At 38.4% G+C, this 27,500-nt stretch overlaps 1 protein-coding gene across 1 annotated transcript in view; it reads right to left on the reverse strand.

Annotated features, from left to right (window-relative positions):
* The window catches only part of LOC122815196, a 249,413-nt gene that overhangs the window by 76,165 nt on the left and 145,748 nt on the right, over positions 1–27,500 (reverse strand). The window contains exon 12 of the mRNA XM_044087489.1: positions 22,383–22,503. Within this exon, the coding sequence (XP_043943424.1) occupies positions 22,383–22,503 (121 nt within the window). The remainder of the gene's footprint in view (positions 1–22,382; positions 22,504–27,500) is intronic.

Here is a 27,500-nt window from a genome sequence, read left to right on the forward strand (position 1 = left end):
TTGGGCTCATGCAATGACTTACAAAATCACAATGTTGTCTCTTAAAAAGGTAAATCCTTTTAAACAGAAGTAAGTGCACGAAAACAGGGACATGGGATTGGGAACCTGCTAATATGAGTGACTGGTTCAGTTTTTATGATCTAGATTTCATTTAAAGTCTACCATTGCTAGTTTACTAATGCCAAGGAAATGGATGCAGGCATAATCCTGACTGGTGAATGCATTTACTTATTTATGTATATATGTTACAGTTCTTAACTGGGTACGTAGTCTGTTCCTAGGGCTCTCCTCAGCTATGACTCAGGCCACGTTAGCAGAAACAACACAGACATACATTACTGACGTACCGCTTGATGTCCCAGTGCAAGAAATCTGGACAAAGCCTAAAATAATGGGGGAGGAGGCGGGGACAAAGGACAAAAATGGGGACAGATTTTAAATAGTATTCTTATAAACTTAGAAAGTTGCTAGAATAACAGGATTTGTGCTAGTATGCATTTCTGAAGAATGAGAAGTCTGGAACTCAAATGTATGTCATTATTTAGTGACTTCAATCTTTAGTGATTTGTTAGAAACCACAAGTGTTATGAAGAACAGAGGAAAATATGAGGCAAAAATTTGGACAGTTGAGAGGTATGGATTCATTTAAGTATGATATAAATTTGAACAGAGCCATAACTTGTAGAGTCGTATATATATTTCAGCACACATAGCATACATATAGCAGAAGTTTCTACTAAATGTGCTATAACAAAAATAAAGAACAACTTGAAATACAAGAGGGCAGTAGTCTTATCTTCAACTGTCACAAAGCTGAATGTTATTACTGTGTTTAGACTTTATTCAAGATGTTATATATAATACAAAAACACAAAGCATAATCACATTTATAGAGAGTTTACCTCTGTTAAGGGTACTATCAGCTATATCATATTTAATAAACATAAAAAATACAATTGGTGTATTTGCCATGACGGTAATCAGTGAAGACTGCAACAGTGTATTTGGAGTGAATGCATAGTATTTTATATTGTGCAGTTGTTGAAAGACTAACTTGGTTAAGAACCTTTGAAGAGTTTGAAGTAAAAGATATCAAGGTAATAGAGTTATAATATACTAAAGTCAGAGGAAAAAATGTTAGTTGGAGGATGCTGGTAAGGAACTTTTGAAAGGAGATGTAATAAGCTAAAGCCTGGAGAAGTACCTTTTGTAGAACTAGTAAGCAGAGAAAAAGCCACAGCAAGAGAGTTATTGACTGAGAGCAGTATAAAGTGGTTATTTAAGATGCAAGGGTTAAAATCTAACAGTAATATGCATTTCAACAGAATATTATTCACAAACTTATAATATCTAGTAATGATATCTACATATCTCACATATGTAGTCCTTATAAAGGTGAGACTTTAGCTTTTACATGAACTGAGATACACTATTAAGTTACTTATCTTTTACAACAAAACATGTCAGGCAGCTGCAGCAAGTTTTGAAAATGTTCTTTCAGTAATAGGTAGAGAATAATGTGTCCTGACCAGCTGCATTGTTTGCAAATTCCTGAGTGACTAAGTGTTGTTCTTTGGTGTCAGTCTTCTTTTTAAAGGGGGGGGGGCTTTACTTTCATTAAGTAGTTTATCAGTTAGGGAATTCAGTAAATAAGTAGTTCTTGCAATGACAGGCATCCAGTTAGCTAACTGATAATGCAGTGATGTTCCCAGTTTAATTTATCCAAGTCTTTGGGTTTCTAATACCATGACACGAATGGGCTCCATTCTTAAGTCCAGGTATGATTAAAGTTCATTAAATTATTATTGTTTCATTCTTCGCAGCATCTCCAAAGTGCCCAGAACTGACTCCTTTTACAATTCATATGGAGTTACATGTATCAATAGCATATTTAAATGAGACAAAATTATTTTTTATGAGACGCATGCTCCTACTACTACTGGAACTGTTGGAATATCCTTCTTCCACATTGCCCTCATTTCTGCCTGCAAATCCTGGTATGTTATTACTTTGTGTCACTGTATGTAAGACACTGTAATCACTGGGTGTAGCAGTTTCAATGATCAGTGCTACCTTTGTCTTCTTTTTATAGACTACTATATCTGTTTTTCTCACATCTATTTTTTGAACTGTTGGTAATGGGTAGTCCCATGTGATATAAACTTCATAGGTTCATAGATAAGTACTAGGCTATCTGCCCAAGGGCATTTATAAGCCTAGCCAGAATATGTTGGTTTTCACCACCACCTTAGATTAGTTCCCAGTGCCTCTGTCCAGCAGAGCCATCAGTTCCCTGTGTCAATGTCCAGCAGAGCCATTAGTTCCCTGCACCACTGTCCAGCAGAACCAGTGCAGTGATCCCCGGGGTAAATTTTCTGTTTTCCATCCACCCGTCAAGGTTTCTCTTGAAGAGTGTTAGTGAGGGGCTCTGCCTGATGTATATTGGAATCTTGTTCCAAAGCATGGGGAGTCTCTGGGATAGGAATCTATCTCTACAGCATGTCCTATTTATCGTTGTGGTGAGGTTTATATCTCTAGAGAGTGTGGCTCTCTGGGATTTGTTTTTTTTTTTAGTTGGAGCATGTCCATCAATTCTGGGTTGGACATGGCCTTGTATGTCAGGCAGAGATCACCTCTGAGTAAGCGGTATGCAACTGAGTACAGCTGGAGTTTCTTGAGTCGGGCTGCATAGGGCATCTGTTTGAGGCCAGTAATCCTCTTGGTGAGGTACTTTTGTGGCCTTTCCAGCTGTTGCAAGTGTCTTGTTAGGTACATCCCAAATGGGGCGTTGTATTCTATGATGGGTCTAATAAGTGATGAGTAGAGAGGCACAATAACTTATTTTGTTCTAGATGCGAACCCTTTTGTGATTAGGTGGGCCACATAGAAGGATTTTCTAACCACCTTGGCAATATGATTATCAAAGAAGAGATTACTATCTACTTGGGTCCCCAGATCCCTTATTACATTTTCTGTATTTAGGGGACTACCACCTATGTGGTAGTTCGCGGGTATTTTGTTTTTTCCAAAGGGGATGACTATGCACTTTTTGGCATTTAGCTTGAGGCCATGATTTTGACACCAGGTATCCGTCTCAATGAGACCCATCTGAAGGGTGTCTGTATCAGCCGAAGAATCAATTATGGCTCCTAGTTTGCAGTCGTCTGCGAACTTGGTCAGCCATAGTCCTCCTATGCTTGCCTGTACCTCTGAGAAGTATATACCGAACAGGAGGGGTCCTAGGACTGAGCCCTGGGGGATGCCACTTGTAACCAGTTTAGAGTCGGACGTAGAGCCTGCAACTCTCACCATGTGGGTTCTATCCATGAGCCAGTTGGTAACCCATCTCTTGACATAGGGGTTTATGTTCAAGCTGTTGAGCTTGTCTATAATACTAGAATGGGGAATGGTGTTCAAAGCCTTTGCGAGGGCTAGGTAGGCTGTGTGGACCTCCTTTCCCTCGTCTAATGCCTTGGTAACCGTCTCAAAGAAGTCCACCAAGTTTAGGAGGCATGATCTACCCTTAACAAAACCAAACTGGGTAGGGTCCATGGTTTGAAGGTTCTCTGTTAATGAGTTCCATGATGATGGGTTCCATAGCCTTGCAGACCAGGCTAGTCAGGCTTATAGGGCGATAGTTCCCGGGGTCTGCGGGATAACTGTTGCTGTGCGCCACTCTATGGGTATGTAGCCTGTAGAGAGGCTGAGTTTGAACAGTGTGTTTAGGTGAGGGGTTAGTTCATTTTGGAGCTCTTGTAAGACACAGCCTGGGACCCCATCCGGTCCCATTGAAGCTGTGTTTTTGGCTTTGGATAGGGATGTTTTAACCTGTGCATCGGTGATTGATGGGGCCCTACATTCCTCTGGTATGCTTGTGGGCCCTTTAGGGGGTGAGAGGGGGGGTGAAGTTTGCACTAAACCTGTCTGCCAGAATGTTTGCAATATCAGTCGGTTCAGTGTATTTTGTGCCATTCTGCACTAACTCAGAGCAGATCTGAGAGTTCCCACTTAGGTTCTTGACATAGCTAAAGAACGCTTTGTGGTTATGTTTGGGGTCATTGGCAATTTTTCTTTCGAAACTAGCCTTGGATGATTTAATGAGGGATCATAGTTTCTTGCTGATACTAATCAGGGATGTCTTTCCTTCTTGGGAATTTACTCTTTTCTGTACTAGTTTCCTCCTTCTGTTGTATAGCTTGTTTATGGCAGGAATCCACCAGACTGGTTTCCTTTTCTTGGAGGAGTGAGTCTTGGTTTTACTTGGGATAGCACGATCCATGCATTCCTGCAGATGCTCATAGAGTGCCTTTGTAAAGGTTTCAGCAGCTTGGACAGCATTGTCCTTTAGCATGGAGGCTGTGAACCTTTCCACCTCTGTCTTAAGTAACGTGAAGTTTGCTTTTGAAAAGTTTTTCATGGTGGTTTCCTTGACTGGGGGTGGGGGTGGAATGTGGATATCTAGAGTGATTAGTCTATGGTCTGATCTAACAAATGAGGGGTTGACCTCCGGTGTGGAACACCGGTCGCCTATGTTGGTGATGACCAGGTCCAATATGTTGTTCCCTCTAGTGGTGGTGTTGACCAGTTGATCCAGGGAGTTCAAGTTTATAAATTCTAGGAAGTGTTGGGCAAGGGAGTTAGTACTTGAGTAGTTCTCCCAGTTTATGTTTGGGTAATTGAAATCACCCAGTATTAAGGTGTTTGGTAGGACCTTCATATTTCCCAGTGTCTCCAGAAATGCGGAATGGGGGTCCTGGGCCATGGTGGGTGATCTGTAGCAAGCTACAATTTGGATTGCAGTTTTGCCCATTGTTAGTTGCACATGGATGATCTCTGATGCATTGTGCTGTGCCACTAACCTGGAGGTGTGGGTATCCTTGATGAATATGGATACACCCCCGCCTTTTGTGTTTTGGTCCTGGTTCTGTGGCTGAAAGGTATGGTATGAGTTATAGCCTAGTAGTGCTGGGGTGCTCTCAGGAGCCTTAAACCAGGTTTCTGTTACTGCACAGATGTCAATGTTCTCCATACTGAGGAGTGCCTTGAGTGTGTGCATTTTGAGGTTTAGACTTCTGGCGTTGAATAGCATTACCCTCAGTTTTTGATTACTTGTGCTATTTATGGTGGTTGGTTTGTCTTTTGAGCCTTGCCTAAAAAAGGCAGTATGGGGGCGGCAAGAGCCTTGGCCAGTGTTCTAAAGCCTAAGGGTGACAGGTGCAAGCCATCTCTTGTGAAGCAATGTGGCTTGTCGAGCATGTCATCCCAGGTGGACAGATACTGGATCCCCTTTGAATGACACCAGAAACTTAGCCAATTGTTGAAACTGATAATTTTTTCTTTATACTGTGGCATCATTCTTGGTGAGGGCAGGATGCTACTCAGGGTCAGGGTCATACCGGCCTGGGCTACATGATCAGAGAGCTCTTCCATGTCTCTTTTCATGTAGTCCAGGGAGGTACGTCTCAGGTCATTTACACCAACATGGACAATGACTGAGTTGTATTTATACTTGTTTTGGAGTGACCTGAGTGCTTGTGTTATGTGGCAGATCCTGGCACCTGACAGGCAGTTAACTGTAACCTTCTCCTTGTCCAGCCTAGTTAGTGGGACATCAGTATGCCTGACTATAGAGTCACCTATTACTAGTGTGTTGGGTATGTTATTTTGCGTTAAGGGCTATGATTGCGTGGCACACTGATTATGTGAAGTATGTGTTTCATGGTTGGTGATGGGGTGTGGAGGTTGCTTGGATGTCTGCTTTGGAGGTCTCTGTTGCTTTTGCAGATTTTTATTTAGAGCCTCCGAGTATGTTTTCATGTATTCATGTGTGTTATTTGCCGGTGTTGGTTTATTAGGTCTATGTGAGACTGGTGGTGTGTTGCAAGTATTACCCTTCTCCTCTTGACTGTCAGTTCCAGTCTTGGGTTGAAAGAGCTTTGCCTCCAGTTTGGCTGTATAATTGCATCTCTCGCAATGCATCTCTCGCATATATCAGTGTTTGGTGGTCATCATTCTCTATAATGCTTTGTGGCTCATGTATTCAATGCTTCTCATCTACTTCAGTTTGTAATGTTTGCATAATCCCCAGTGTAACAGTCTTGCCGCATTATCTATGCCTTTCAGTATATAGTCCTTCTGCCATTAGTATGTCACACCCAGCAACAACATGAGCGACTGTTTCCAGTTCAGTTTTACAAAACCTACATTTGTCTGTTTCTCCCAAATGTTCAATGGACATTGTGAACCAATGTGTACATAGTCCAGTTTCTTGGGCCGCTAATATTAACCTTTCATCTTTTGATTTAAATTCACATCTCCTTAACCATTCATGCATCAGATCCTGATTGACATGAGGTTGTTCCAGGAGTTTTCTGTACTTGCAACAATATTTATGCCTTTTCCACATTTCTTGCCTTTTTGTCAGATCCTTCTCCTTATATTCTTTCTTACTTTTGTATTTTGGCACATTTGATTGTTACTGCCTGATTTTTGTCTACTTCCAGTTTTGTTTTCATTCCTGCTTGACATCAATATGTTTCTGCCAAACTAAGCAGGGAAGTCATCTTAGATTTGATCTCTTTATGTTTAAAAACTTTCACTATGTTTGGATCTGATGAGGTCAACATATATGTATGCAGTTGTATGATTGCAGATCTATACATGTAATCAGTTTTGAGTAGGCTCATACCTCCTTCAGAATGAGCAATATATATTCTTGCTATACATTGATTTTTTTATATAATTTGATAAGCGTGAAATATGTGTCTTGTTTTCCTGTCCCACTGATCTAATCAAAGCTAGATCCAGCACTAGGCAACCTAGGCAGTTGCCTGGGGTCTACTGACTGGGGGCTACCACAAAAACTTAAATTTCTTCTTTAATGACACATGCACATTTAAACTGAACATGAGATTTGTGTGCATGGAACTGGAATCAAACTGCTGTTGTTCCAGATAAGTGTGTGTGTGTGTGTGTGTGTGTGTGTGTGTGTGTGTGTGTGTGTGTGTGTGTGTGTGTGTGTGTGTGTCTAATGCCCCATTTAGGGATGGCAGGTTGGTTAACTAATTCAGGCTCAAACCCTGTACCTTCAATAAAGTCTCTTAGAGCTTGAATCCTCTACACCAACTGACAAACTGTCACCAGCAAGGACTGTTGAGTTTCAGTGCATTTTCAAAGAACGTTGAGCATTGTGCATTTTCAAAGATTGTTGAGTTTTGGTTTAATTTCAAAGACTGTTGGGCTTCTGTGCATTTTCAAAGACTGTTGAGATTCTGCGCATTTTCAAAGAATGTTGATTTTCAAGGGAAGAGAAGTTTACTGTTGCTCATGCTATCAATGTGTTACTTTTTTGTTTAGTAAATGGCCATCATCAGTGTTGTGTGCTATAAATTTTAAAGGCAGTGTTTGTAGTACAATAGGTAGGATAGTTGTCTTTGGTGCAGAAGGCTGTGATTTCTACTCCCACACCATGTATATGGAGTGTGAATATTGCAGTGCCTCCTTTAAGGAGGCATGGGGGTGTTGCACTCATGAGTGCATCCTGCTTTGGATGAGCTGTCTAGTAACTTTGAACCTGTTGTCAGTTTCACAGCCATTCCATATTGCAATATTACCAACTTACCATTTTTTTAATGTAACATGGGCAGTTTATTCTTCAAGGACAGGAGGCACATAATTTATACATGAAACACTGAAATGCCATGTTATTTGCCAGGAGCAACTCTTCATTAGTTATGTATCTCTTTAATGCGGAATTATTCAGATGACTTTTACTTCTGCAGAGATTGTGTATATTGACTGATACTGGTGGATTATAATGACAGACATTTGAGTGGCCTTTTGTGGTTGAAATGTTCTATAATGGGTAGTTTTGTCCTTATGGGTTCATATGTTTTGTTTCATTGCTTACTGGAAAAATCTTCAAGCCTACAAATCTAAAACACACTCTAACAAGTAGTGTTGTATTATACAAGGAATATAATGTAATACAATCAGGAAAGTATATCAAAGAACACATGCATCTAAGTATGGTCCAAGAAATGTGTGCAAGGGACCTATGGTCTGAAAACAGCCCAAAGATAAACAATCTGCCACTGGAGTGATGCTTTTTCTTAGAATGTGAGTTTCAATGTCATTTCAATGCATGTGAGTTTCAACAGCAAAGAAGCTTACTGTTCATGCTAAGTCTGTTTTCATTGTGAGACTGTATTGTTTTGTTTAGCAAATGTCTATCAGTGTTTGTGCTATAAAATTTGAAATAAAAGTTTTAAATATCTCTAATCACTGTAGAAGTAAAGAAAAAACTAGTGTGCACCCCGACAGGTTTGAACTGGGTTTATGGTAACTGTGTAGAAACAGACAAATAATGGAACACTGGAATGGCTGGGGGGGTGCCTGCTTGGGGGGGGCTTGATCCATTACCCTGCTTAGGGCCTCACTTGACCATGACCCGCCTCTGGATCCAGTACCCCTTTGGATTAGTCAGTCACCCCAAAACTGAAAGTTAGAACAGGAACAGCAAACTGGTTTATAGCTTGAACTTTGTTCCTAGATGTCAGGGCTGTTTAATTTTAGTCTTCTAAAATATTCCTTACTGAGTTTTGTTCACATTTGTTCATGTTTTGTTGGCAGTCCATCAATTTCCAAATATTTATACACTTTCTCCTGCTCATGTTCCTTTATATCATATTCCTGTCCCAGACATATTTTCTTGGTGCTACAGCTTTCCTGCTTTAAATGTTGCTTTTGCACATTTATCAAGACAAATGACATTCTTAAATCATCTGAGAAAGTTTTGACCACTTCCAGCTATGCTTTCAGCCTCTCATCTGATTAACTATACAGTTTTAAATCGTTCACAAAAAATAAGATTTGAAGTCTTTACACTTTGTTGTTGTCTGGGAGACAAATCATAACCATGACCTAATCTGTTAAGTAGACAGCTTAATGGGTTAAGGGCAAGACAAAAGGGCAGTGGTGACAAAGAGTCACCCTGGAATACCCCCCTTTGAATTTTTATCCCTGAGATAATAATTTGTCTTTTATTATGACTTAGCTGCAAAGTGGTTTGCCACTGTTTCACTGTCACTGTAATGTAATTGATCAATGTAGGGGGTATCTTATACATCTGTAAGCACTAATTTATCCATGAATGTGAGATACTGTCAAATGTTTTTTGTAATCTATCCATGCCATTTTAAATTCGTCCCCTTTTTACAATTCTCCATTATGACTTTATTTAACAACAAAATAATCCTTTCTTCCACATAACTTTTTTTGTTACCCATTTGTTCTATTGCCATGCAGTTTTCTTCTAAATGACTATAAACTCTGGCAGCATCAATTACAGTACATAGTTTATACATCGTTGGAAGGCAGGTTATTTGTCTTTAGTTTTTAGGGTAGCTTGCAAATTCACTCCTAAGGAGGAGTACTGATTTTTTCTGTTAACCAAGTCTGTGTCTATTTGGAGTGCACGTATAAATAGTTCTTTACTCAGGGCTAAATCTTCGTGTGAAGATGTTAATATTTTAGTCAGAAGTAAGGTACTATACCTGGGCCGCGGGTTTTCCACTTGGAAGCTTTTCTAAATTTAGTTTCAGTTTCTCTGGACGTTACTTCGTCCCATTTCATATCCTATACATTTGAACTTCTTACTGTTTCTGTTAGTTCTTCTAGCCACTCAGCATCTTTGTTATGTTCCATGGGATCTTCATAGATATTTCTCCAAGATATGTCTAGTTCCTCTTTTTTGGTGGTATTTGTATCCTTTTGTCCCCCACCCCCCCAATTTTCTGCAAAACTTTTTTTGTGTCATCAATAAATTGCTCATTTCATACTTTTTCTTTATATTTAGCAGCATATCTTTTAAAATTTTCTACCTGTGCAGACATCTTTAGTTTATTAATTTCAATAGTGTATGATAGATCCTGGTCTGTTCTAATACTGCAAATTGCTTTTATCACATCTATCTTTCTAAGTATTTTTATTGATCTGTTCCCTCTTCTATACTCTTCTAACAGTAACACTTCTTGTCGTATTGCTTTATAGTTTTCTCTATTTGATACTTCCATGATGGCATTTGATTTCTTCCCTTCCTTACCCTTACTGCCCTGTATTTATGTGACAAGATTTTATCTGTTATTAATTTATCTGCACAGTAATATATCCTATTTACTTCTGTTATATCACATGAATTTCTGTTAATAGTCTTGATTATTGTGTTAATTTGTTTTATCAGACTTCTAATATTATGGGTCTTATTGACATTCTGTAATAGATTTCTTTTATCGATCTTAATATGTCTATCCATCTCTATTAAATCAAGCAGCTCTTGCATTAGATCTTTTTCTTCTAAACTGAGGGCACATTCTTGAGTTTCTGTTTCCTGCGGGCATTCTGCAGAAAGTTCCAGAACATCGTCTTCTGATGTATTCTCTTCAGCTGCATCCTGCTTCATCCATTGCTCTTTCATATGGGAACCCACTGGCCCATCACTCCACACCATTGACTGCATCCGAGTTACAACTATTTCCTGCTCCTTTCCTTGCTGTGCAACTCCAACAGAACTTCTGCAATGGCTTCCCGGTGAAGGCACCAGAGTATCTTCATGAGGCAACTGATCAGATGCTTCCTGTTCCACCTGTCTCTCCTTAATTCCTGGACGCATTGTTCTATGATGCTGTGACATAACCTATGTTAGAGTTTCTACACTAAATCCTTCAATTCACAGGTATTCCATAACTTTAGCATCTATTTCTTTAACTTCTCCATTACTGATCTTCTGTTCTGTGTTCCCCTTTTGTCATCTTATTTTTTTATATTGTGAAAATTTCCATATCTGGGTACCTTTCCCTTTATTTCTCTTCAAATACCTTTAGAGCTGCTTTTTTGTATTGATTAGTTTGGCTTTCTCTTTTGCATAAATATTGCACAACATAAGATCCCTCATTCTTTGCCACGCTCATATTTCTTTTGTATACCTTTCAAAAATGTCTAGGTTTTGTTTTTTTATATTTTGACACTTCCTCAGTTGCTTCTTCATGCAAATGGCCCAAGGTTTCTTTGTCCATATAATGTGTTTCATGAATCTGTTGCATTAATCAACACAGATTTGCATTTGAAGCTTTTTTTGACATTTTTTGTGCAAATATTTTTGTTTCCTCTAATTTTTCTCTTTATTTTTTTGAATATCTTCTAACCAGAAATTCTGGGCTTTTTGCAAAATAGTAACAATATATCATTTCTTTCTGATCGTCAGTAGTCCCCTCTATCTTTATGGCTCTCTTTTGGCCTATTAGTTTTTGTGTTTTTTTGTGGACTGCTACTTTCTTCTACAGCAAAGGAGGCATCCTCTCCCTGAGCCTGGCCTAACCCCATTGTAGGAATGTTTACGTATCCTGTGAATTCTACACTGTCATTTTTTTTCAGTCCTGGCACCAGCGCGCCTACTAGGAATGGACACTTTTTTATCATGAGGCTTGTATACACAGCTATTTTTTTTATTTTCTAACCTACTTTTGTCCATGATATATGCTATGTAAAATACAGTCTATATAACTGTGTCTTCTTGATGAAATTTTGTAAAAACAGGGTCCGCCTCATGAAGGTACTCACCAAGACCCGAGGATGAATTCACCTCCAGTAGAACTATTCTCCTTTGCTAGCTGATGTTGTCATCTCTCCATTCAAACTCCATAAACTCAATTAATCTAATTATTTTATTCCCTGTAGTTTGCAGAATACACATTTTTAATGACTGTTATTATTGGAAAAGTACATTCCAATATACAAAACAACACAGTGATTGCAACAGTTCTTCTTGCCTCGGTAGTAAGAAATTTTGCTGCCCTGTATGAGACCTTGAGCTGATTAAGTACTCTGAGAGTTTGTTGTTCAGTATATACATAAAAAGAAAGGTTTTGATTGTATCACACCCAAACAATCTCTGTTGTGCTGTGCATGGCAGTAAGTTTTTTTTGGTTCCTTCCTTATTAGTTAAAGTTTCAGCTGATGCCAGTCTTTTTGTGGTGCCAAATAGCATTACATTTAACTTCCGAGAATTGTTTGCAAGTTTGTTAACTGAGAGCCAATGTTAGATAGAATAAAGTTGTTTTGTATGACAGAGAGGTGTGTGTGTGTATTTCTGTGTGTGCACGTGCATGCATATGTGTGTGTGTGTGTGTCTCAAATTCTGACACGTAGTAAAGACAATGTCATCTGCATACATAATGAATTTTAATTTAGGAAGAGGAGGGAGAATTTTGCGAAACACCCGTAATGAGACTCCTAGTATCTGTGAGTATGTTGTCTTCAATTAAAATGGGTGTTCTCACTGACAGATAGTTTGAAAACTGTTGACAAACCTCATACGAAAAGGTATAGCTATGAAACCTCTGCAGCAAAGAACAATGTACTGCTTAAAAGGCACATTTCAAATTTAAGAATGTTGTCCCAGTCAGAAGACCATTTTCTGTAAGTTCATATAAAACCGTTAAACATATTGTAAAGTGATGTGTTTTCACTGAAACCCACACTGTTTATCTGACAAGATGTCATATTTCTGTAGGAACTCTAATGCTTGATCAAAATAATCTTTTCTTGAACTAAAGCCTGTGGACAATGTTTCTTTCCAAATGTTAGTATCTATAATAAGAAAAAAATGACAGCTGGAGACTACTGGTTCAAATGTATACAAATAGTAAAGGGTGGAAAGCATAGTAAACGCTTTAGAAAAAAAAGGGAAGCAGCTTATTAGCTAATAACACAAGTGAAGCAACTAAGCAGCTAGAAATGATGTAGGAGGGGCAAGAAATGATGTAGGAGGGGCAAGAAATGATGTAGGAGGGGTACGAAATAAAATACTAATGAGAAGCATCCAGGGATGACTTTTTAGAGGTAGAGACATACTTGCTGAAAATGCGGGCTTGCAGTCAAGTTTGAATGCTCATAAGCTTGTGGATTAGTGGATGGGGACTGTTAGTCTTAAAGGTGATATAGTAGGTAGATGGAAATTGGGTAGCATAGTGAAGCAAAACACAGTTGAGCACAGTGTGGCTGTGTCGAGTGGATTTTCCCTTCCTTGAAGTCAGCACAACAAAAACAGTATGTTCACTGGACACTCACTCACAAAGGCACTCCAGAGGTCCAGAAAGGTAAATCACCCAGTAAGCAAATGGAGTTCTTGTTACAAAAAAATAAAATAATGTTAGCATCAGCAACTCACATTATTCACAGGAATGCAATTTAAATAAAAGTAATAATCATTTCTATGTGGTTACTTATGGGTGACCCAAACTTTCACTAGAAGGTATTCTTTAGGGGACAGAAGAGAAGACGTGAGCACACCAACAGTAAGGAAAATAATGTAGATAACAAAGAATGAATATCTGAAGTACAATTTTTATAATCAGGTATGTTTTTGGATGGGGAAGGAGTGAGAAGCTAAAGAATCTTACAAACACGTTAATAGGTAAGTGCAAGGCAATCAGTCTGCAGACCATTTCTAGCCTAGACAAAAACCCTATTGAAAAGTTCCCTCTATCCTTAAGGAAGGAAATACAAGACAGACTGGGCAGAATCTGAGGCTGTCCATCCAATTATGTAGGTCTACCCTGAAAGTGGCAAGGGTGTTACTGTGCTTGACATGTAGTAGAAGTTTGTTTCGGAGGTGAGAGATACGTCGAGATAAAACACTATCATGCCAACATGTCTTATTTACTTGCAGATGAAGGTATTAACCAAGTACTTGAGGTACTATCAATTCTGCAAAGGAATTAGAGGTCAAACAGCATTGAATCTTTCATGGCTCAAAAGGCTAGACATAGACCTCCACTGAGGAGTCTGTAAGAAACCAACTACAGAGACAGGACTGCCTATCCCTCCTTTTAGCTAAGATTTTTGAGGCCACTGATTCTTTTAGTTCTGAAAGTCTAAAGTCTGTAAAGTTGTGTGATATATTTACATGCTAAAACATGTATTATATTCAAAATTATGTCTGGTAAGATATGAGTAAAAGGGAATGAAGACGACTTTGTATCTGGTTGAGATGTCCTTGGTAATTAGAGTAGCCAAATAAAAGGCTTTCTAAATTACTGGGGAGACATAATGATCAAAATATATGGAATTATCAATAGGAGTGCCTAGATCCCTTACAACAGTGCCTGACTGGTGGGCTAGATCCCTTGCAGAAGTGAGGGAGTGGTTTGGTGAAGTATGCCCACTGCACATCCCACATATGGGATGTTACACAGGACCTGTATGGGGATGGGGAAATTATGCAAAAACCACTCTTTGCAGCAGTATAACAGGGAACCAGGATGACTGAATCTCATTGCCGTCCCTGGCCCATATTGGATAAGAGACCAGGGATGGTCAGGAGGAGTTGGTGGACCTTGAGAATGAGGAGTGGCATGTCTGCTTCTAGATAACATGTCCATGAGATCATGAAAAGGACAGGAGGCAAGACATACCAATGATGTAATCCCACCCTACCCTGAATGTGTCTAACGTAATGGTGAGAACATGGACACGAAGCTCACTCCACAAATGCAAGGCCTGACAGGACACAGGAATGGCTCTGCAACCCCATACAGTTTTAGAACCACCAAAAAAGAGCAAGAGTATCGACGGTCATACACCTTCCACAGGTTCACAAAACACAAGTAAATTGCACTGGTGAACTCTTAGGACCCCTCTCATAGCCATTAATGAACAAAGAGTTGGTTCACTTTTCTATGTCCAGGCAGAATGCATCAGCCTTGTTCTCCCTGAACCAGAAACTCAGCCATCAGATAAAGTATGTTTACCAGCTCTGTAGAATAGGTTTTACTAGGAAAACTGAGGCGTGTGATCACTCTATTAGTGGAGCACTTCCTCCTGCCAGTTTTTTGAAAATGGGGCTACTTTCTCAGTTTGCTTGTCTGGGGTACCCTTTCTGTCTAGAACAACTTCAATAGGGGCACACACTGTCAACAAAAACTAAGAACCACAAATCACTGCAAAATGACAGGAGCCGTAAGAAATAGTATAGTAGAAATGATTTTTAAACATTGACTTTGTGGGTCTATATTATATTATCAAAAAGGCTGTAAAGCGAACGCCTTTTCATTGACCCTGAAACAATGAACTGCCAATTAAGTGAACAGAGATTTTTTCCCCTGGGAAAAAAATCGCTTGGCCATTCTTGTGAATTTGCCCTTTTCCCCCCACTATAGTGCGATCTCTGAGTTGGTATATTTAGTTAGGGGGTGTGTGGGGAGCACAGCCCCCCCACATGGGAGGGTTGTGGGGGCGAAGCCCGACCACTTTGTAATGTTTGCAGTGATGTGTCATTTTTGGTCGGCCAAGCATTTTTTTTTCCCTTGGACAAAAATCACTGATGTGGCCGTTCACTTATATGGCAGTTCGCTGTTTTGGGGTCGATGAAAAGGCGTTCACTGCACAGCCTTTTTGATAACATAATATTGACCCTGACTTTGTAACATTCTTGTGAAGGACAACAAATTTTTCATGATACATTTTTAATGATTTAACAAAACACAGTGTAATGTACTTGAAGTGAAGCTTCTGAAGTTTGTTTCTCAAGATACCATTTTCTGCCAACAGAAAGAAGCTATTGCTTTAAATTTTTATGACTGGAGAGGTTATAAAAGGAAGTGATGTGATCAAATGTTCCATTCTGATGAAGTCCCCCATGTGGGATGAAAGCGTTTAATAAATATTTGTTTTTTATTTTTCATTAAAGTATTTGGCTCAAAAGTTATCCAGTTCCTTCCATTTCATACTGATTTGCAGTACCACCTCTGTCTTCCATGCAACATTGAAAAGGAGTCTTATCCATGACACCCAAAAGGTATCCAATGCTTTCAGCATTTTTAGATGGGCCTCATACAATGCCATAACCTTGCCACCACTGAACTGTTCAAAAGAGATTTAATTTACAGAAATGGACTGAAAACCTCCATCTGTGATGCCTTTTCAAGGGGGAGCATGTCTCTAGAGTTCAAGAGTAAGTCATTTTCCAAAGGGTCTGCAAATTGTTTATAACCAGCCCTTTCTTTTAGGGAGATCCTCATCTGCTGCCTTCCTGCTTTGCCGATACTTTCCAGGCAAATCTAGACACTGTTCATGGAAGGCCTCTTTCTTTAACTTGGCAGTTTCCATCACCAGTAGTATCCACCAGTGTAACTTTGCCTTACAGCCATGAGAAGCACTGATCACAGCTCCTTATCACATTCCCAACTATTCAGGTCTTGAACAGGATCCTTTGAACAGAGTTCCTCAGACTTCACATTTCTGACCTCCCTCATATATGTGAGAAGCTCTTCTGAAAGGGAGTTGAACTTCTCCTATACAGAAGCATCTGACAGGCATTCCTGTGACACTGTCACTATGTGTTTGGGCCTGCAGAGTCTACCCAACCTCGTCTTAGACCATTTGACCCAAATCATCAGCATCTTTCTTGGTCAAAGTGGCCACAACACATATCCTTAGGTCTAATGACATGACCATACAGTTAACTCATCTTCCTGGTCCTTATCAAGCAATCCAACCTACTCATAACACTGGGAATATCTCCGTTATTTCCAGTGTGAGGGTTGAGCATCCAGGCAGAAGTAGGTAGGTGATACCTTCTCAAGCACACATTACATTGTTTCCAGGAAGGCAGAATACTCTGAATTGCCATTATATGCTTACATATGAGCAACAAAGTTTTACTTTCTACAATTTACAGTTCATTTGAGGTGTTCCTCCTGTCTTTTAGCACAAACTCCAACGTATAGTACCCAGTCTTACATTTGGGGCTGACAAGGAGCTTAGAGAGTCCTGAGACCATGTATCATATGCTGCCATGGAAGGTTTAAGTCTTATGACCTACCTTAATACATCCCCTGCATTTGCCAGCAATGCCTGTGGGGTGAGTGTATAATGGGGGCATGCTGGTGTATTGATCCACATCTGCAGCAGCTCAGCCTATGTATACCCCCTTCCCCTCCTTGGGCCATACCTACACTCTATGTTCCTGGCCTCCACCATGTATCATATGTGAGGAATGCTCAGTAAACTGCCCCTTTCCCTGGGATGGGAACATTAATGCCTTTCCATCAATGTCTCAAGATGCCTGAGCCACTAATCAAACTCATGTTGCCTAGGCCATACTTAGGACTTTATACCATGCCCCTGGCAACAACTATAACTAAAGAACAAAAAACATGCTATATTCTCAACAGAGAGCTTACTTTGTTGACGCTTTGTTTGAGCTCTTCGTCATGTCTTTATCACATGATTTGTTAGCACGTGAGTTTTATCACATGATTACTGCATATATAAAATTGAGTGTTTCTTAGAGCTTTGTTATTTTCTGAAGAAGTTTTGCTTTTTAAGACAAAAATGCTCAAACAAAGCTTCAACAAAGTAAGTTCTCTGGTGAGGATACAGACTAGTTTCTGTTCTTTGGATTTCAGTTCTCTTTCTGTTACGCTGTGAACATACTTCTGTTTTTTCTTAATTATATACATCCATACAAATATTTCAAGCATGGGCATTAATACCCTTCTGGCCTGCCAATATACCAAAACTATTGTTCCCATGCATGTCCAGGCTGTTTTTAAAAATATCTAAACTACTGTTCTTTAATGTAATTTGTTAGTCTGTTCCATGCATCAGTTGTTCTCTCAAAGAACTAATTAGTACACTTCTAATTCTACATTGCTTGTCTGATGATTCTCTACTACTTTTTGATAATTCCCAAAATTTCCATAGGTAGTTGTCTCTAAATGACCTATATACCTTATAAGGTCTCCTCTTAAATATCTATATGAGACACTGTACAAGTTCAGGTATTTTAGTCTTTCATAACAACTTAAACTTTCACATCCATGGATGTTCTTGGTATATTTCCTCTGTACTCTTTCCAGTTTATTCATGCTTTTTTCTTATAAGGTTTCCGTATTGTTACTCTATATTCAAGTTTGGGTGTAATGTAACTAACAAACAATGACTTCATCATTTTTGATTTCCTAGACTTTATAAATCTATTTATGCAACCTATAGTTCTATAACTCATTAACCAATTGGTTGATATGGTTAGAAAAACTCAAAACTACCCATATACCCAGGTCCTTAAATTAATCTACAGTTTCAATCACTGTGTGCTGTATTAAATATTTGCATTTCAATTTATGCCTCCCAAATCTTATATGCTTCGTTTTTTATATATTTATCAGTATATTATTTTCGTGTCCAAATGGTCAATTTATTCAAGTTCTTTTGCAGACATGCCTTATCTGTAACACATGTACTCAGTTTACCCAACTTCAGGTCATCTGCATACATACTTTAGAACACCTCAGATGAGAAAGTTAGATCAGAAAGATAGAATCTAAAAGTATGGGCCTAGGATAAAGCTCTGTGGTACACCATGACTATAACCTCAAATTCCACCTGTCCAGTTGCTGTATGATACTTGCCATGTCCTATTTGTAAGCCATGCAGCTATCCATCTTATCAAGAGTAGATTAATACCTAGCTGTTCTAATTTATTGACTGGCGTTTTGAGTAAGACCCTGTCAAATGCTGAAGTTAAATCTACATTAAGTTCATCACAGCACAATTTTTCATTCATAGCTGTTATTGTATTGTTATAGAATATCATGTTACAGGTGGTAATAGAGCTATTTTCAACATATGCATGCTGATATACATTTCAAGTCTCAGCCTTTCCAGTTCTGATAATAACTTATCCAATATTACCTTCTCCATTATTTTCCACAACATGGAAGTAAACTTAAGGGTCTGTATGTATCTGGGTTTGTACTACTCCCCTTTCCCTTAAAGACAGTTTTAACAAGTACATGTCTGCAGTCTTGAGGAATCTCCCCATAATTATACAATCTAGTAAATAATTGCTATAATAGTACTGTAAGTTCTTGCTGAAGTATTCTCAGGCTATTCTCCCAGTGCTTTGTTTGGATCCAGTTTCCATAGTTCTTTTTCAATATAATCTAATTTGATTTTTGGTTACCAACTATAACTAATTGGTATTTTCCAACCTCCTGTACACTCTGTGGCTTTGAAGCACGGAGGTGACATTCCATGTCCAGAAAGTCAGTCTCCACTGGCACAGTGTAGTCTTTCATAATCCATCCAACTCCTCCTTGCCACTTGATGGGTATTGGATCTGATAATGTTCCTTTACTCTACATTTAGAGAGTCCACTTAGAGGCTTCATACCACAAAATGATTGCTGTTGAACACTTCTCCAAGACTGTCTGCAATGATGGGTTTCAGTATTCCTTTCTGGAGAGGGATCTATTATTCTTTGAAAGAACCATCATGGGGGCTAAATTTTTGGATCCTTCTTTGTCTGACTTTTCACTTTATACCATTTTTTTTTGGTTCTTTTCCCCTCTGCTGTATGCTAACCATTAGCCTTCTTCTCAGTCAGTTAGCCCAGCTGGGGTGAAAGGCAATCAATATGGACTCTCAGTAAGGCAGCTATCAGGGTTTTCTGTGTTAAAGGCTCTCTACTCTGGACATGCCCAAAACATCTACGGGTTTAGCATGTGTGGATCATCACAATGTATGTACTCTCCTTTGTACATATGTATAAAATGGCCTTGCCCCATTGTACACTGCATGACTGCATGATCCTTGGTCTCCACCAGAGTTCTTACTTCAATAGGTATGCTCAGGTGCACTCCACCCTTATCCCCAAACAGAGGTCAGCCAGCTTAGCTACATCAGTCTTCTATATCCATGTGCCAGATAAATCATCAAAGTCAGGTTGCCTGAGTTCTTGTCATAGCTTTATCCCTTTATGCCAAAGGAGATGGCACTACCTTATACCAATCTGCCAAGGGGTTACTATACCCAGGAGCATAATGCTTTAGATGATGACATAGGTTTATGCACAATAAACAGGTGCATGCAAGGGTCTACTTCTAAATTTCAAACTTTCACAAGTTTGAATTTCTTATGGTCAAGACCATAAGATCGAACTTGTGAAAGTTTGAACCATTTAAATGGAGATTTCTGTATAGCACAGAATGGTATATGTACCGTTTTCCTCACTCATTTTCTGAGTGGGAGCTCAGAGTTGGTATATTTAATTAGTGGGGGTATGGGGGTGCGGGTGGGCTTGCCTCCCCTGCAAAAACATAAAAAAAAATTGTTTTTATTTTCTTTTTATTTAAATTTTGAACTTTCATATAAGTTCTATATTATGACCTTGACCATAAGAAATTCAAACTTGTGACCCGGATGTAGATGTCTTCACATTGCTAAGGTCGTGATCTCAGGAGGCTCTAATACAGTTAGAGGGGGAAAAAAATGCAAACTGCAAACATTTTATGTTAATTATGCAATGTAATAAAAACTGCTAACAAAGAATTCATTATGTAAAGCTTGAGTGATTACATTTCATTCTTTAATAGAAGAGAAGACAGTTATTGCTCACTTGCTTCAAAATGCAATCAATCCATGTGATTTGACAAGCTGCATACCTGTGCCCTGCTCTCTTTCTGTGGTAGAACTGTATACCTCTGCCTTGCATGTATTACAATTAAGGATAATCAATATATTCTACTACAGTAACCAAAGTTAGATTTTCCAGCTTGCACTTTGCTTATACGAAAGATTCTTTGCTGTTTTCTATTTGTAAAATTTTTATTTTTGTTTTTTTTCCTGTAACAGTTTTATCGATGGCTGCTTATTCTCTATCACAAGTTAAGAATATGGAGTAGACAGTACCATCCTGAGGCATTAACTCATGATCAGTTGTGCTGTTTACATTCTGATAGACAGCAGTGAATTGTGGCTTTATTATGAATGGAGAAGTAGCAGTTAGCTGACCTGGAATGTTTACATTTCTTCAAGGTGTTTTACACAATCTGCAAAATTCTTTCAGCTTGCCCATTGGACTGAGCAAACCTAGGACTTCATGTAACATGCATGAATTCCCAATGTCTGATAAAATTATGAAACTTCTATCTTACAAACGAAGGACAATTGTCAAATGGAAGTTCTTCCAGTATTCCAACTCTTTTAGGATGGTAAGCATTACTTGGCTTGTAGTATTCCATAACTACACTGCTTCAGGGAATTTTGAATAATATTCCATGCAAATTATAAAATGCTATAAAAGTTGTACTCCTACCTTCAGCAAAGGTGGTGAAGGAACATCATGGGGTATGAATTCCTCTTTCTGTTTGTTACTCTTAAATAGAGTAGGCAATATACTGTGTCATTGCATGACATCACATGCCCTTTTTTTGTACTCAATATGCCAAAATGTGACTTATGTATCTTAGATAACGTGTTTGTATAGCTGAGTCAGAATGATTGCTGTGTTACCTTTAAACAGCAGACCTACAACAGAAGATAGTTTGTTTGGTTATTGGAAGTCTGGTTTGACTAGAAGATGCATTAATTTCACACCATCAGGTTATCCTGGTATAATGATTTATTATTTTATTGCAAGTGAAGCTCAAAGTTGCTTTGGTGCAAATGTTCAGTGGTTGTAGCTTCTCTGCTGTAATTGGCAACTGTGATACTATTCAGAGCACTTCTAAATGTTTTCTAGTAATATTTTTTAAAACTTATTTAGATATGTTCTGACCAAAGCATTTACAATGTGCATGATTTTGCCATGTTTATACTATAGTTGCAAGTTACATTTCTGTAAAGATAGTAATATTCTCTATAAATATGCTGGAGTTTTAAGTACAGTAGAGAGTTGATTACAATTATCCAAAACATCAGTTATCCGAATGCAGCCTCCAATGTTTTCTGGTAGGGAAAATCATAAAGCCCGAATATGTAAATTTTATACATATTCACTTATATGTGTTTTTTGAGCTTGTAGCCTGCTCGTGTGTGAAAAATATTCTTTATTGTCCACTGGAATCACCGAATGGTTGAAAAGTGCATTCTATGCATACAGAAAAAACAAGATTTTAGAAGTTTTTTTTTATCTGGTTCAATGTATATTTGATTATCCGAACTACCATAGGTCTCAATTAGTTCAGATAATCGACTCTCTATTGTAATAGTTTTCGGCACATTATTTTAAGTGGTTTATGATCTGACTCCACAGAAAAGCTCTTACCATAAATGTCATCATGGCATTTCTAGCAATGAAAAATTGGAAATGCATCTTTTTTCCCTCTACATAGCAGATGTCAGTGTTGTGGATGCATAAACTCTTGTACTTGCCTGCTGAGTTTGGATTTAATTTAAACAGCTGTAAAACTCACTGAAGTCTTGTTGTCATAAACCAAGTTCATCATTACCTAATCTACTGTCACTAGGAAACAGATTTGTTTATAACCAGAAATTAACATTGTTTTTAATGCCTAGAAGAACATTAAAAAAAGTCTTACCTGCAAAGTTGAGTGTATAGGTAAAACTGCCTGCAGTAAACTGTGTGATTCCTCTGGGGCTGACATTATACAATCTCTCAATATCATCACTGTTGACAGAACAGTTTATGCCTAACCCATTCTGAAAAAAAAAATATAGCAATGCATCAAAATAATTGGCACTACACTTACAATTGCATTTTTGTTAGTTTTCATTAATTGTAATCCTAGTGAATATATATATGTATGTATATATATATATATATATATATATATATATATATATATATATATATATATATATATATCTCCAGCCTATTACGGAATAATTACAAATGACCCAGGTGCCATCTGTACATTTTGCAAGTGATCATGCTGTGTCAGCAGTGTAGGATGCAAATCTCATCACAGTGCCTTATAAGCCTCAACTAAGACCAGAGAAACAGTAGTTGTAGTTACTTTGCATAGCTCTATGTACTTGCAACTTACTAATCAGACATTGTTTTTCTTTGCAATTAAATACAGTAGCATATCCATATACAGAGTTACTCTATCTGCTACACTGCTTGACAATGGTGTAACGTCAGGTCACCGATGGCTAAGGTTTCTAGGTGACAGACTGACAAATTAAGTTGCCATTTAACTTAGTGTGTCTTACCAAGCTGCTTAGTTAGCCATCCATGACCAGGGCCAGCCTTAGCAGCTGTGGGAATTAATTTTGGCAATTTTGATGGGGCCCCTAATCTGGCCCCTCATCTACCACCTCACTTCTTCGTCCACTTGCTGGCTTCTTGAATATAAGACTATTTTATATTAGAAATCAGAATGTATGCCATTAGTGTATATTGAAATAAAATAATATGTTTATTTATTACTTTATATTTTGTCATAAGACATTCTAAACATAAGTAAACTCTTGGACTCCTGGATTACTCCTGATCAAACATCTCCTGTAGTTCCTCTGCCATGATCTGCTTAACTCACATAGACACACTGTAAGGGGACAGTTTGATGGGACACTGAGGTCCTGCATTAACGTGTTGTGTCACCAGATGGGTGCATCCTGGGTTACCAATAAACATGTTCCCAAACTCTGTAGTACTGCCTCGATCTAATGAACCTGGGTAAGAGACAGCCGCACCCTTCACCTTGGTCGGCCCACACATTTTTTTTATTTTTCTTTCTTTGCTACCTCTCTCCTTTCCTGTCTTCCTCGCATTTGTCTCATGCCTTACTCTCCTTCATATCCTATGACCAACAATAGTACGTACTGCAACTACTTTGTTTTTTGTATACTATTTTCTCCATAGAAACATTATGCTACATGATATCATGTTGTAGAGGTACTATTGCTACTGATTTGACTACTTATTTTACTGATTGGATTATTGCATCACATCTACTTACTTTCTCATCATTATTTATGCTGTACTATCCTGACATATACTGCTCTGGATGCTCTACCTTTATTTAATTATCATTTAAGACATAGGCACACACACAGGACTATAAATATAAACAAACCATATTAATATGTTGTATTTATGCATTATATGTGAGGTATATATGTATTGTTTATTTTTAACAATTATTCACTTTTGACATTACATGCACTGTTCATTTCCCACCTTCCTTAAACCTCCCTCCTCCCGGACATTATTGTATTGTTCCTACAGATTCAAAGGTAAGTACTAGACAAGCTGCCATTGCGGCCATTTTAAGTCTAGTCAATTTCCTTTAGTGAGAATCAAACCCAGTACTTCTTGTCTGTGAGGTATATAAACCATTATGCCAACTCCTACCCTTATGCCAACCCACAACCCTAAGGTAAACTATCTCTAATGTGGATTCAAACCATGTACTGTTTGTGCTGTTAGGCAGAGCATACTTCACTAACATGTTCAGCTGTTGAGAAAGTTACTTCAATATGATTTGCTTCATCCCTTTTCAAAAGATCCCACCTCTAGTTCATTTTATCTCATTTAAACAATTCAGTACTTCAATTATGGTTTACCATCAAATGGTCTACAGTAACATGCTCGACAGCCACCTCCTCAACCATGGTAGGAGCGACTGTCGGAATGTCGACGTTCATTTGTACATCCGTTTAAAAGCACGTACATGGGCAGGGAGTTTCAGCATGTATGTCAATGGGAGAGTTCCACCTTAAGGTTGACAGAATTTGTCAACGTTGCTGCATCGATCATACAACCTACTTCATATTCATGAGTTGACGTTATTTGTTGCGGAAATCACCGTTAGTGGATGTGATTTTCGTCCTTTTGATAGTAAACCTTCAATTACAGTCGGTTGGATTTCACTTTCATTAATGCATTTTTAATGATTAAAGTTTACTGTTTTTTTGGTTGCTTTCCACAATGTTACTGTTTTAACACTTTCCACAAAGTGAATAACGTTTCTATATAGTTCTGGCTCATAGTACTTAGCATATACACCTAATGTTTCACTTGTCTCGGATTATTTTGCACCTAACTGTGACTATAAGGCTGAATTAGTAACATTCTGTCACAAACCTTAGTGATCAGAAATTATGTCACATCACACTATCTGCATTTTTTATGTTTACTAGTGACTGTTTTCCTGTTGTTTGAGGCTGACTACTCTACTTTTATATCCTGTAACTTTATTCAGTAACAAAACATTGATAAGCCCCATATCAGTAAGAGAGGAAAAAGAAACCAGCACCTCTCGATCAGTCTTCAAAATAAGCCTGGTCTTGTTCTGATACAGTAACTGGAGTGGTACACAAAACCAAATTGTTAATTTGACCAGTTTTGGGGTGAAAACATTGTTGTGTACTCAGTAACAGGAAAAGATTATTATAGGAGTGCAAACAGCTAAGACTGTGAGCTGTACAAGAAACAGGAAGCTGCAGTTATTAATACTACTAGTACCTAATAATACCGGACTTGCAAGTACTACAGGAGCAAGACTACAGTAGGAAAAGGGCACTTTGCTGTGGTGTCTCTTAGGCAAATCTGTGGGTAATGTAAGGCATAATGATGCTATCATAGCATAGTGCGGGGCCCCCTGAGGGAGCGGGACCCTACTGGTCCAAATTCATCCACTAGACCTAAGGCCAACCCTGTTCATAACATCATCATTTGGAACCTTTTTCTGAACTACAACTTGTGACTACAACATTCACCTAGCAACTTGGTAAAAACAGTGACCCTTAATGCCCAGCAACAAATAAAGCTCTTTTTCAGAATCCAGATTTTCTATGGTTACTGCAGATTTGGGGGTGGGGGTTGTTTTAGCACAAGCTACATCACTGAGCACCATTTTCTGTTAGTCTGATCTTTTAAAAATTAGTTCTTTCTGTGATTACATTCTTGTTGATGTGTTTATTACAAAGACCATAAAGCAACAGTATGACAGCTCTTTAGGGACATACCCTAAAACAGCACTTAGAGTACAAGTAAAGCAGGCAAGGAAATGTTATTTTAGTGGTTATAAAGTCAATAGCTAATGAAACATTTCATAAAATTACATCAAAAATGATAAAATAGTAAAAATGACATAAAATAACAAAGTTCAACTCAATATATGTCTAAGATATTAAGAAAGATTCCTCTGAAATAAATGAGGTTTTAGAGACCTCTTAAAAGCAGACACATAGTTTTTCTCCCCAAACTATTGTAGTAGTCAGTACCCCAGATAAAGGGCCTAGTACAAAGAAGCATGCACGTCTGAAGTTTCAGAACTGATCCTAGAAATCACCTGTATCCCCTTATCAACCGAATAGAGTTGATGGAACAGTACAATATAAACCTAAAGCTCAGGTACATAAAGTGGAAGCAAATCCTGTACTTCCCAGAAAGTTAATAACAGTACTTTAAATGCCAACCTTGAAGCTACAGAATGTAATGAAAATTCCAAAGCAAAAGTGTGATATGATTAGACAGGAATTAGTCATTAATACTCCTGCTGTTGAATTCTGAGCCCACTGTTGAAAATCAAGGTCAGAGTACAGAAGCTCCAGGTATAGGGTATTGTAATAATCAAGGCACAATCAGAGGGCTAAATAAATGGCTGTTATAAGTTCCTTTGCTGGAATGAGGAACATTTATAACTGACACATGGTCCTAACATGCTAGGAAGTCATTGAGAATAACACTCATATCATGAACCCTGGATGCAAACTACAGTCTATTCCCACTCTGTATTCTTATGGAGAAAAGATGCGGAATAATGGAAGACGCAACAAAATCCTGTTTTATTAAAAATATCCTGAAAGCAGAACTCAAGGGAATCAACAGCAGCCATACTCCTACAAGTTAAAGAAAGATCTAATTTAGTGTCATCGGCATAACAATGGTATGCTATACCCTTCCTGTTTTTCTAAGTGGAACATTTACACTATAAGTAGCAAAAGAGCTATCTGAAAGACCAGTGGAAGCTTACAGCGTAGAAGGTGTCCTAAGGAGGTGTTTATTCCATTGACAGTGCCCTGCAGGCACCTGAAAAGGAAGGAGGATGGCCATTACAGGACTGTTCTCATTAAACCACAGTGGGACATAAAGAGGATGGCCATTACAGGACTGTTTTCATTAAACCACAGTGGGACATATAGAGGACAGGTATTACAGGACTGTTCTCATTAAACCACAGTGGGGCATGTATGTGATTTTTCAATGCTCATAGGTGATCAGTTATCTGTTGTATTGTACGTTGTTTAGAGATCACTAGACCATGGTAGAATAAAATCCACTGATCTCTTGTCAGATGGAGGATACTGGCTACTGCGTAATTCATGGAGCACTGTCATTATGCTCAAAGTCTAGGAAAATGAGAGACTTGTTAAGCAATTTTCAGCATTATTAGAGCAGTAACAGCAGCAAACACACTAAAGCATTTTCATAAATTTAAATGTCTCAGAGACAGCCACACACATGCACGTGTGCACCCTCACACACATACACACACACACACACACACACACACACACACACACACACACACACACACAGTGTGTAACCGGTTTTAAAGCCATTCATTCACCAGAAGGACACAGCTTCGTGCCACTGTCTCAGTGGCAGTGCTAAGTGTTTTACAGCTTTCAAGGCTGGATCACACTTTAAGCTCCTCAATTTATTTTTTCTTTAACTAGTAGTT

The sequence above is a fragment of the Protopterus annectens genome, chromosome 11.part0 (genome assembly GCF_019279795.1).
Source record: "Protopterus annectens isolate FY-2018-M chromosome 11.part0, PAN1.0, whole genome shotgun sequence".
Classification (NCBI taxonomy): Eukaryota; Metazoa; Chordata; order Ceratodontiformes; family Protopteridae; genus Protopterus; species Protopterus annectens.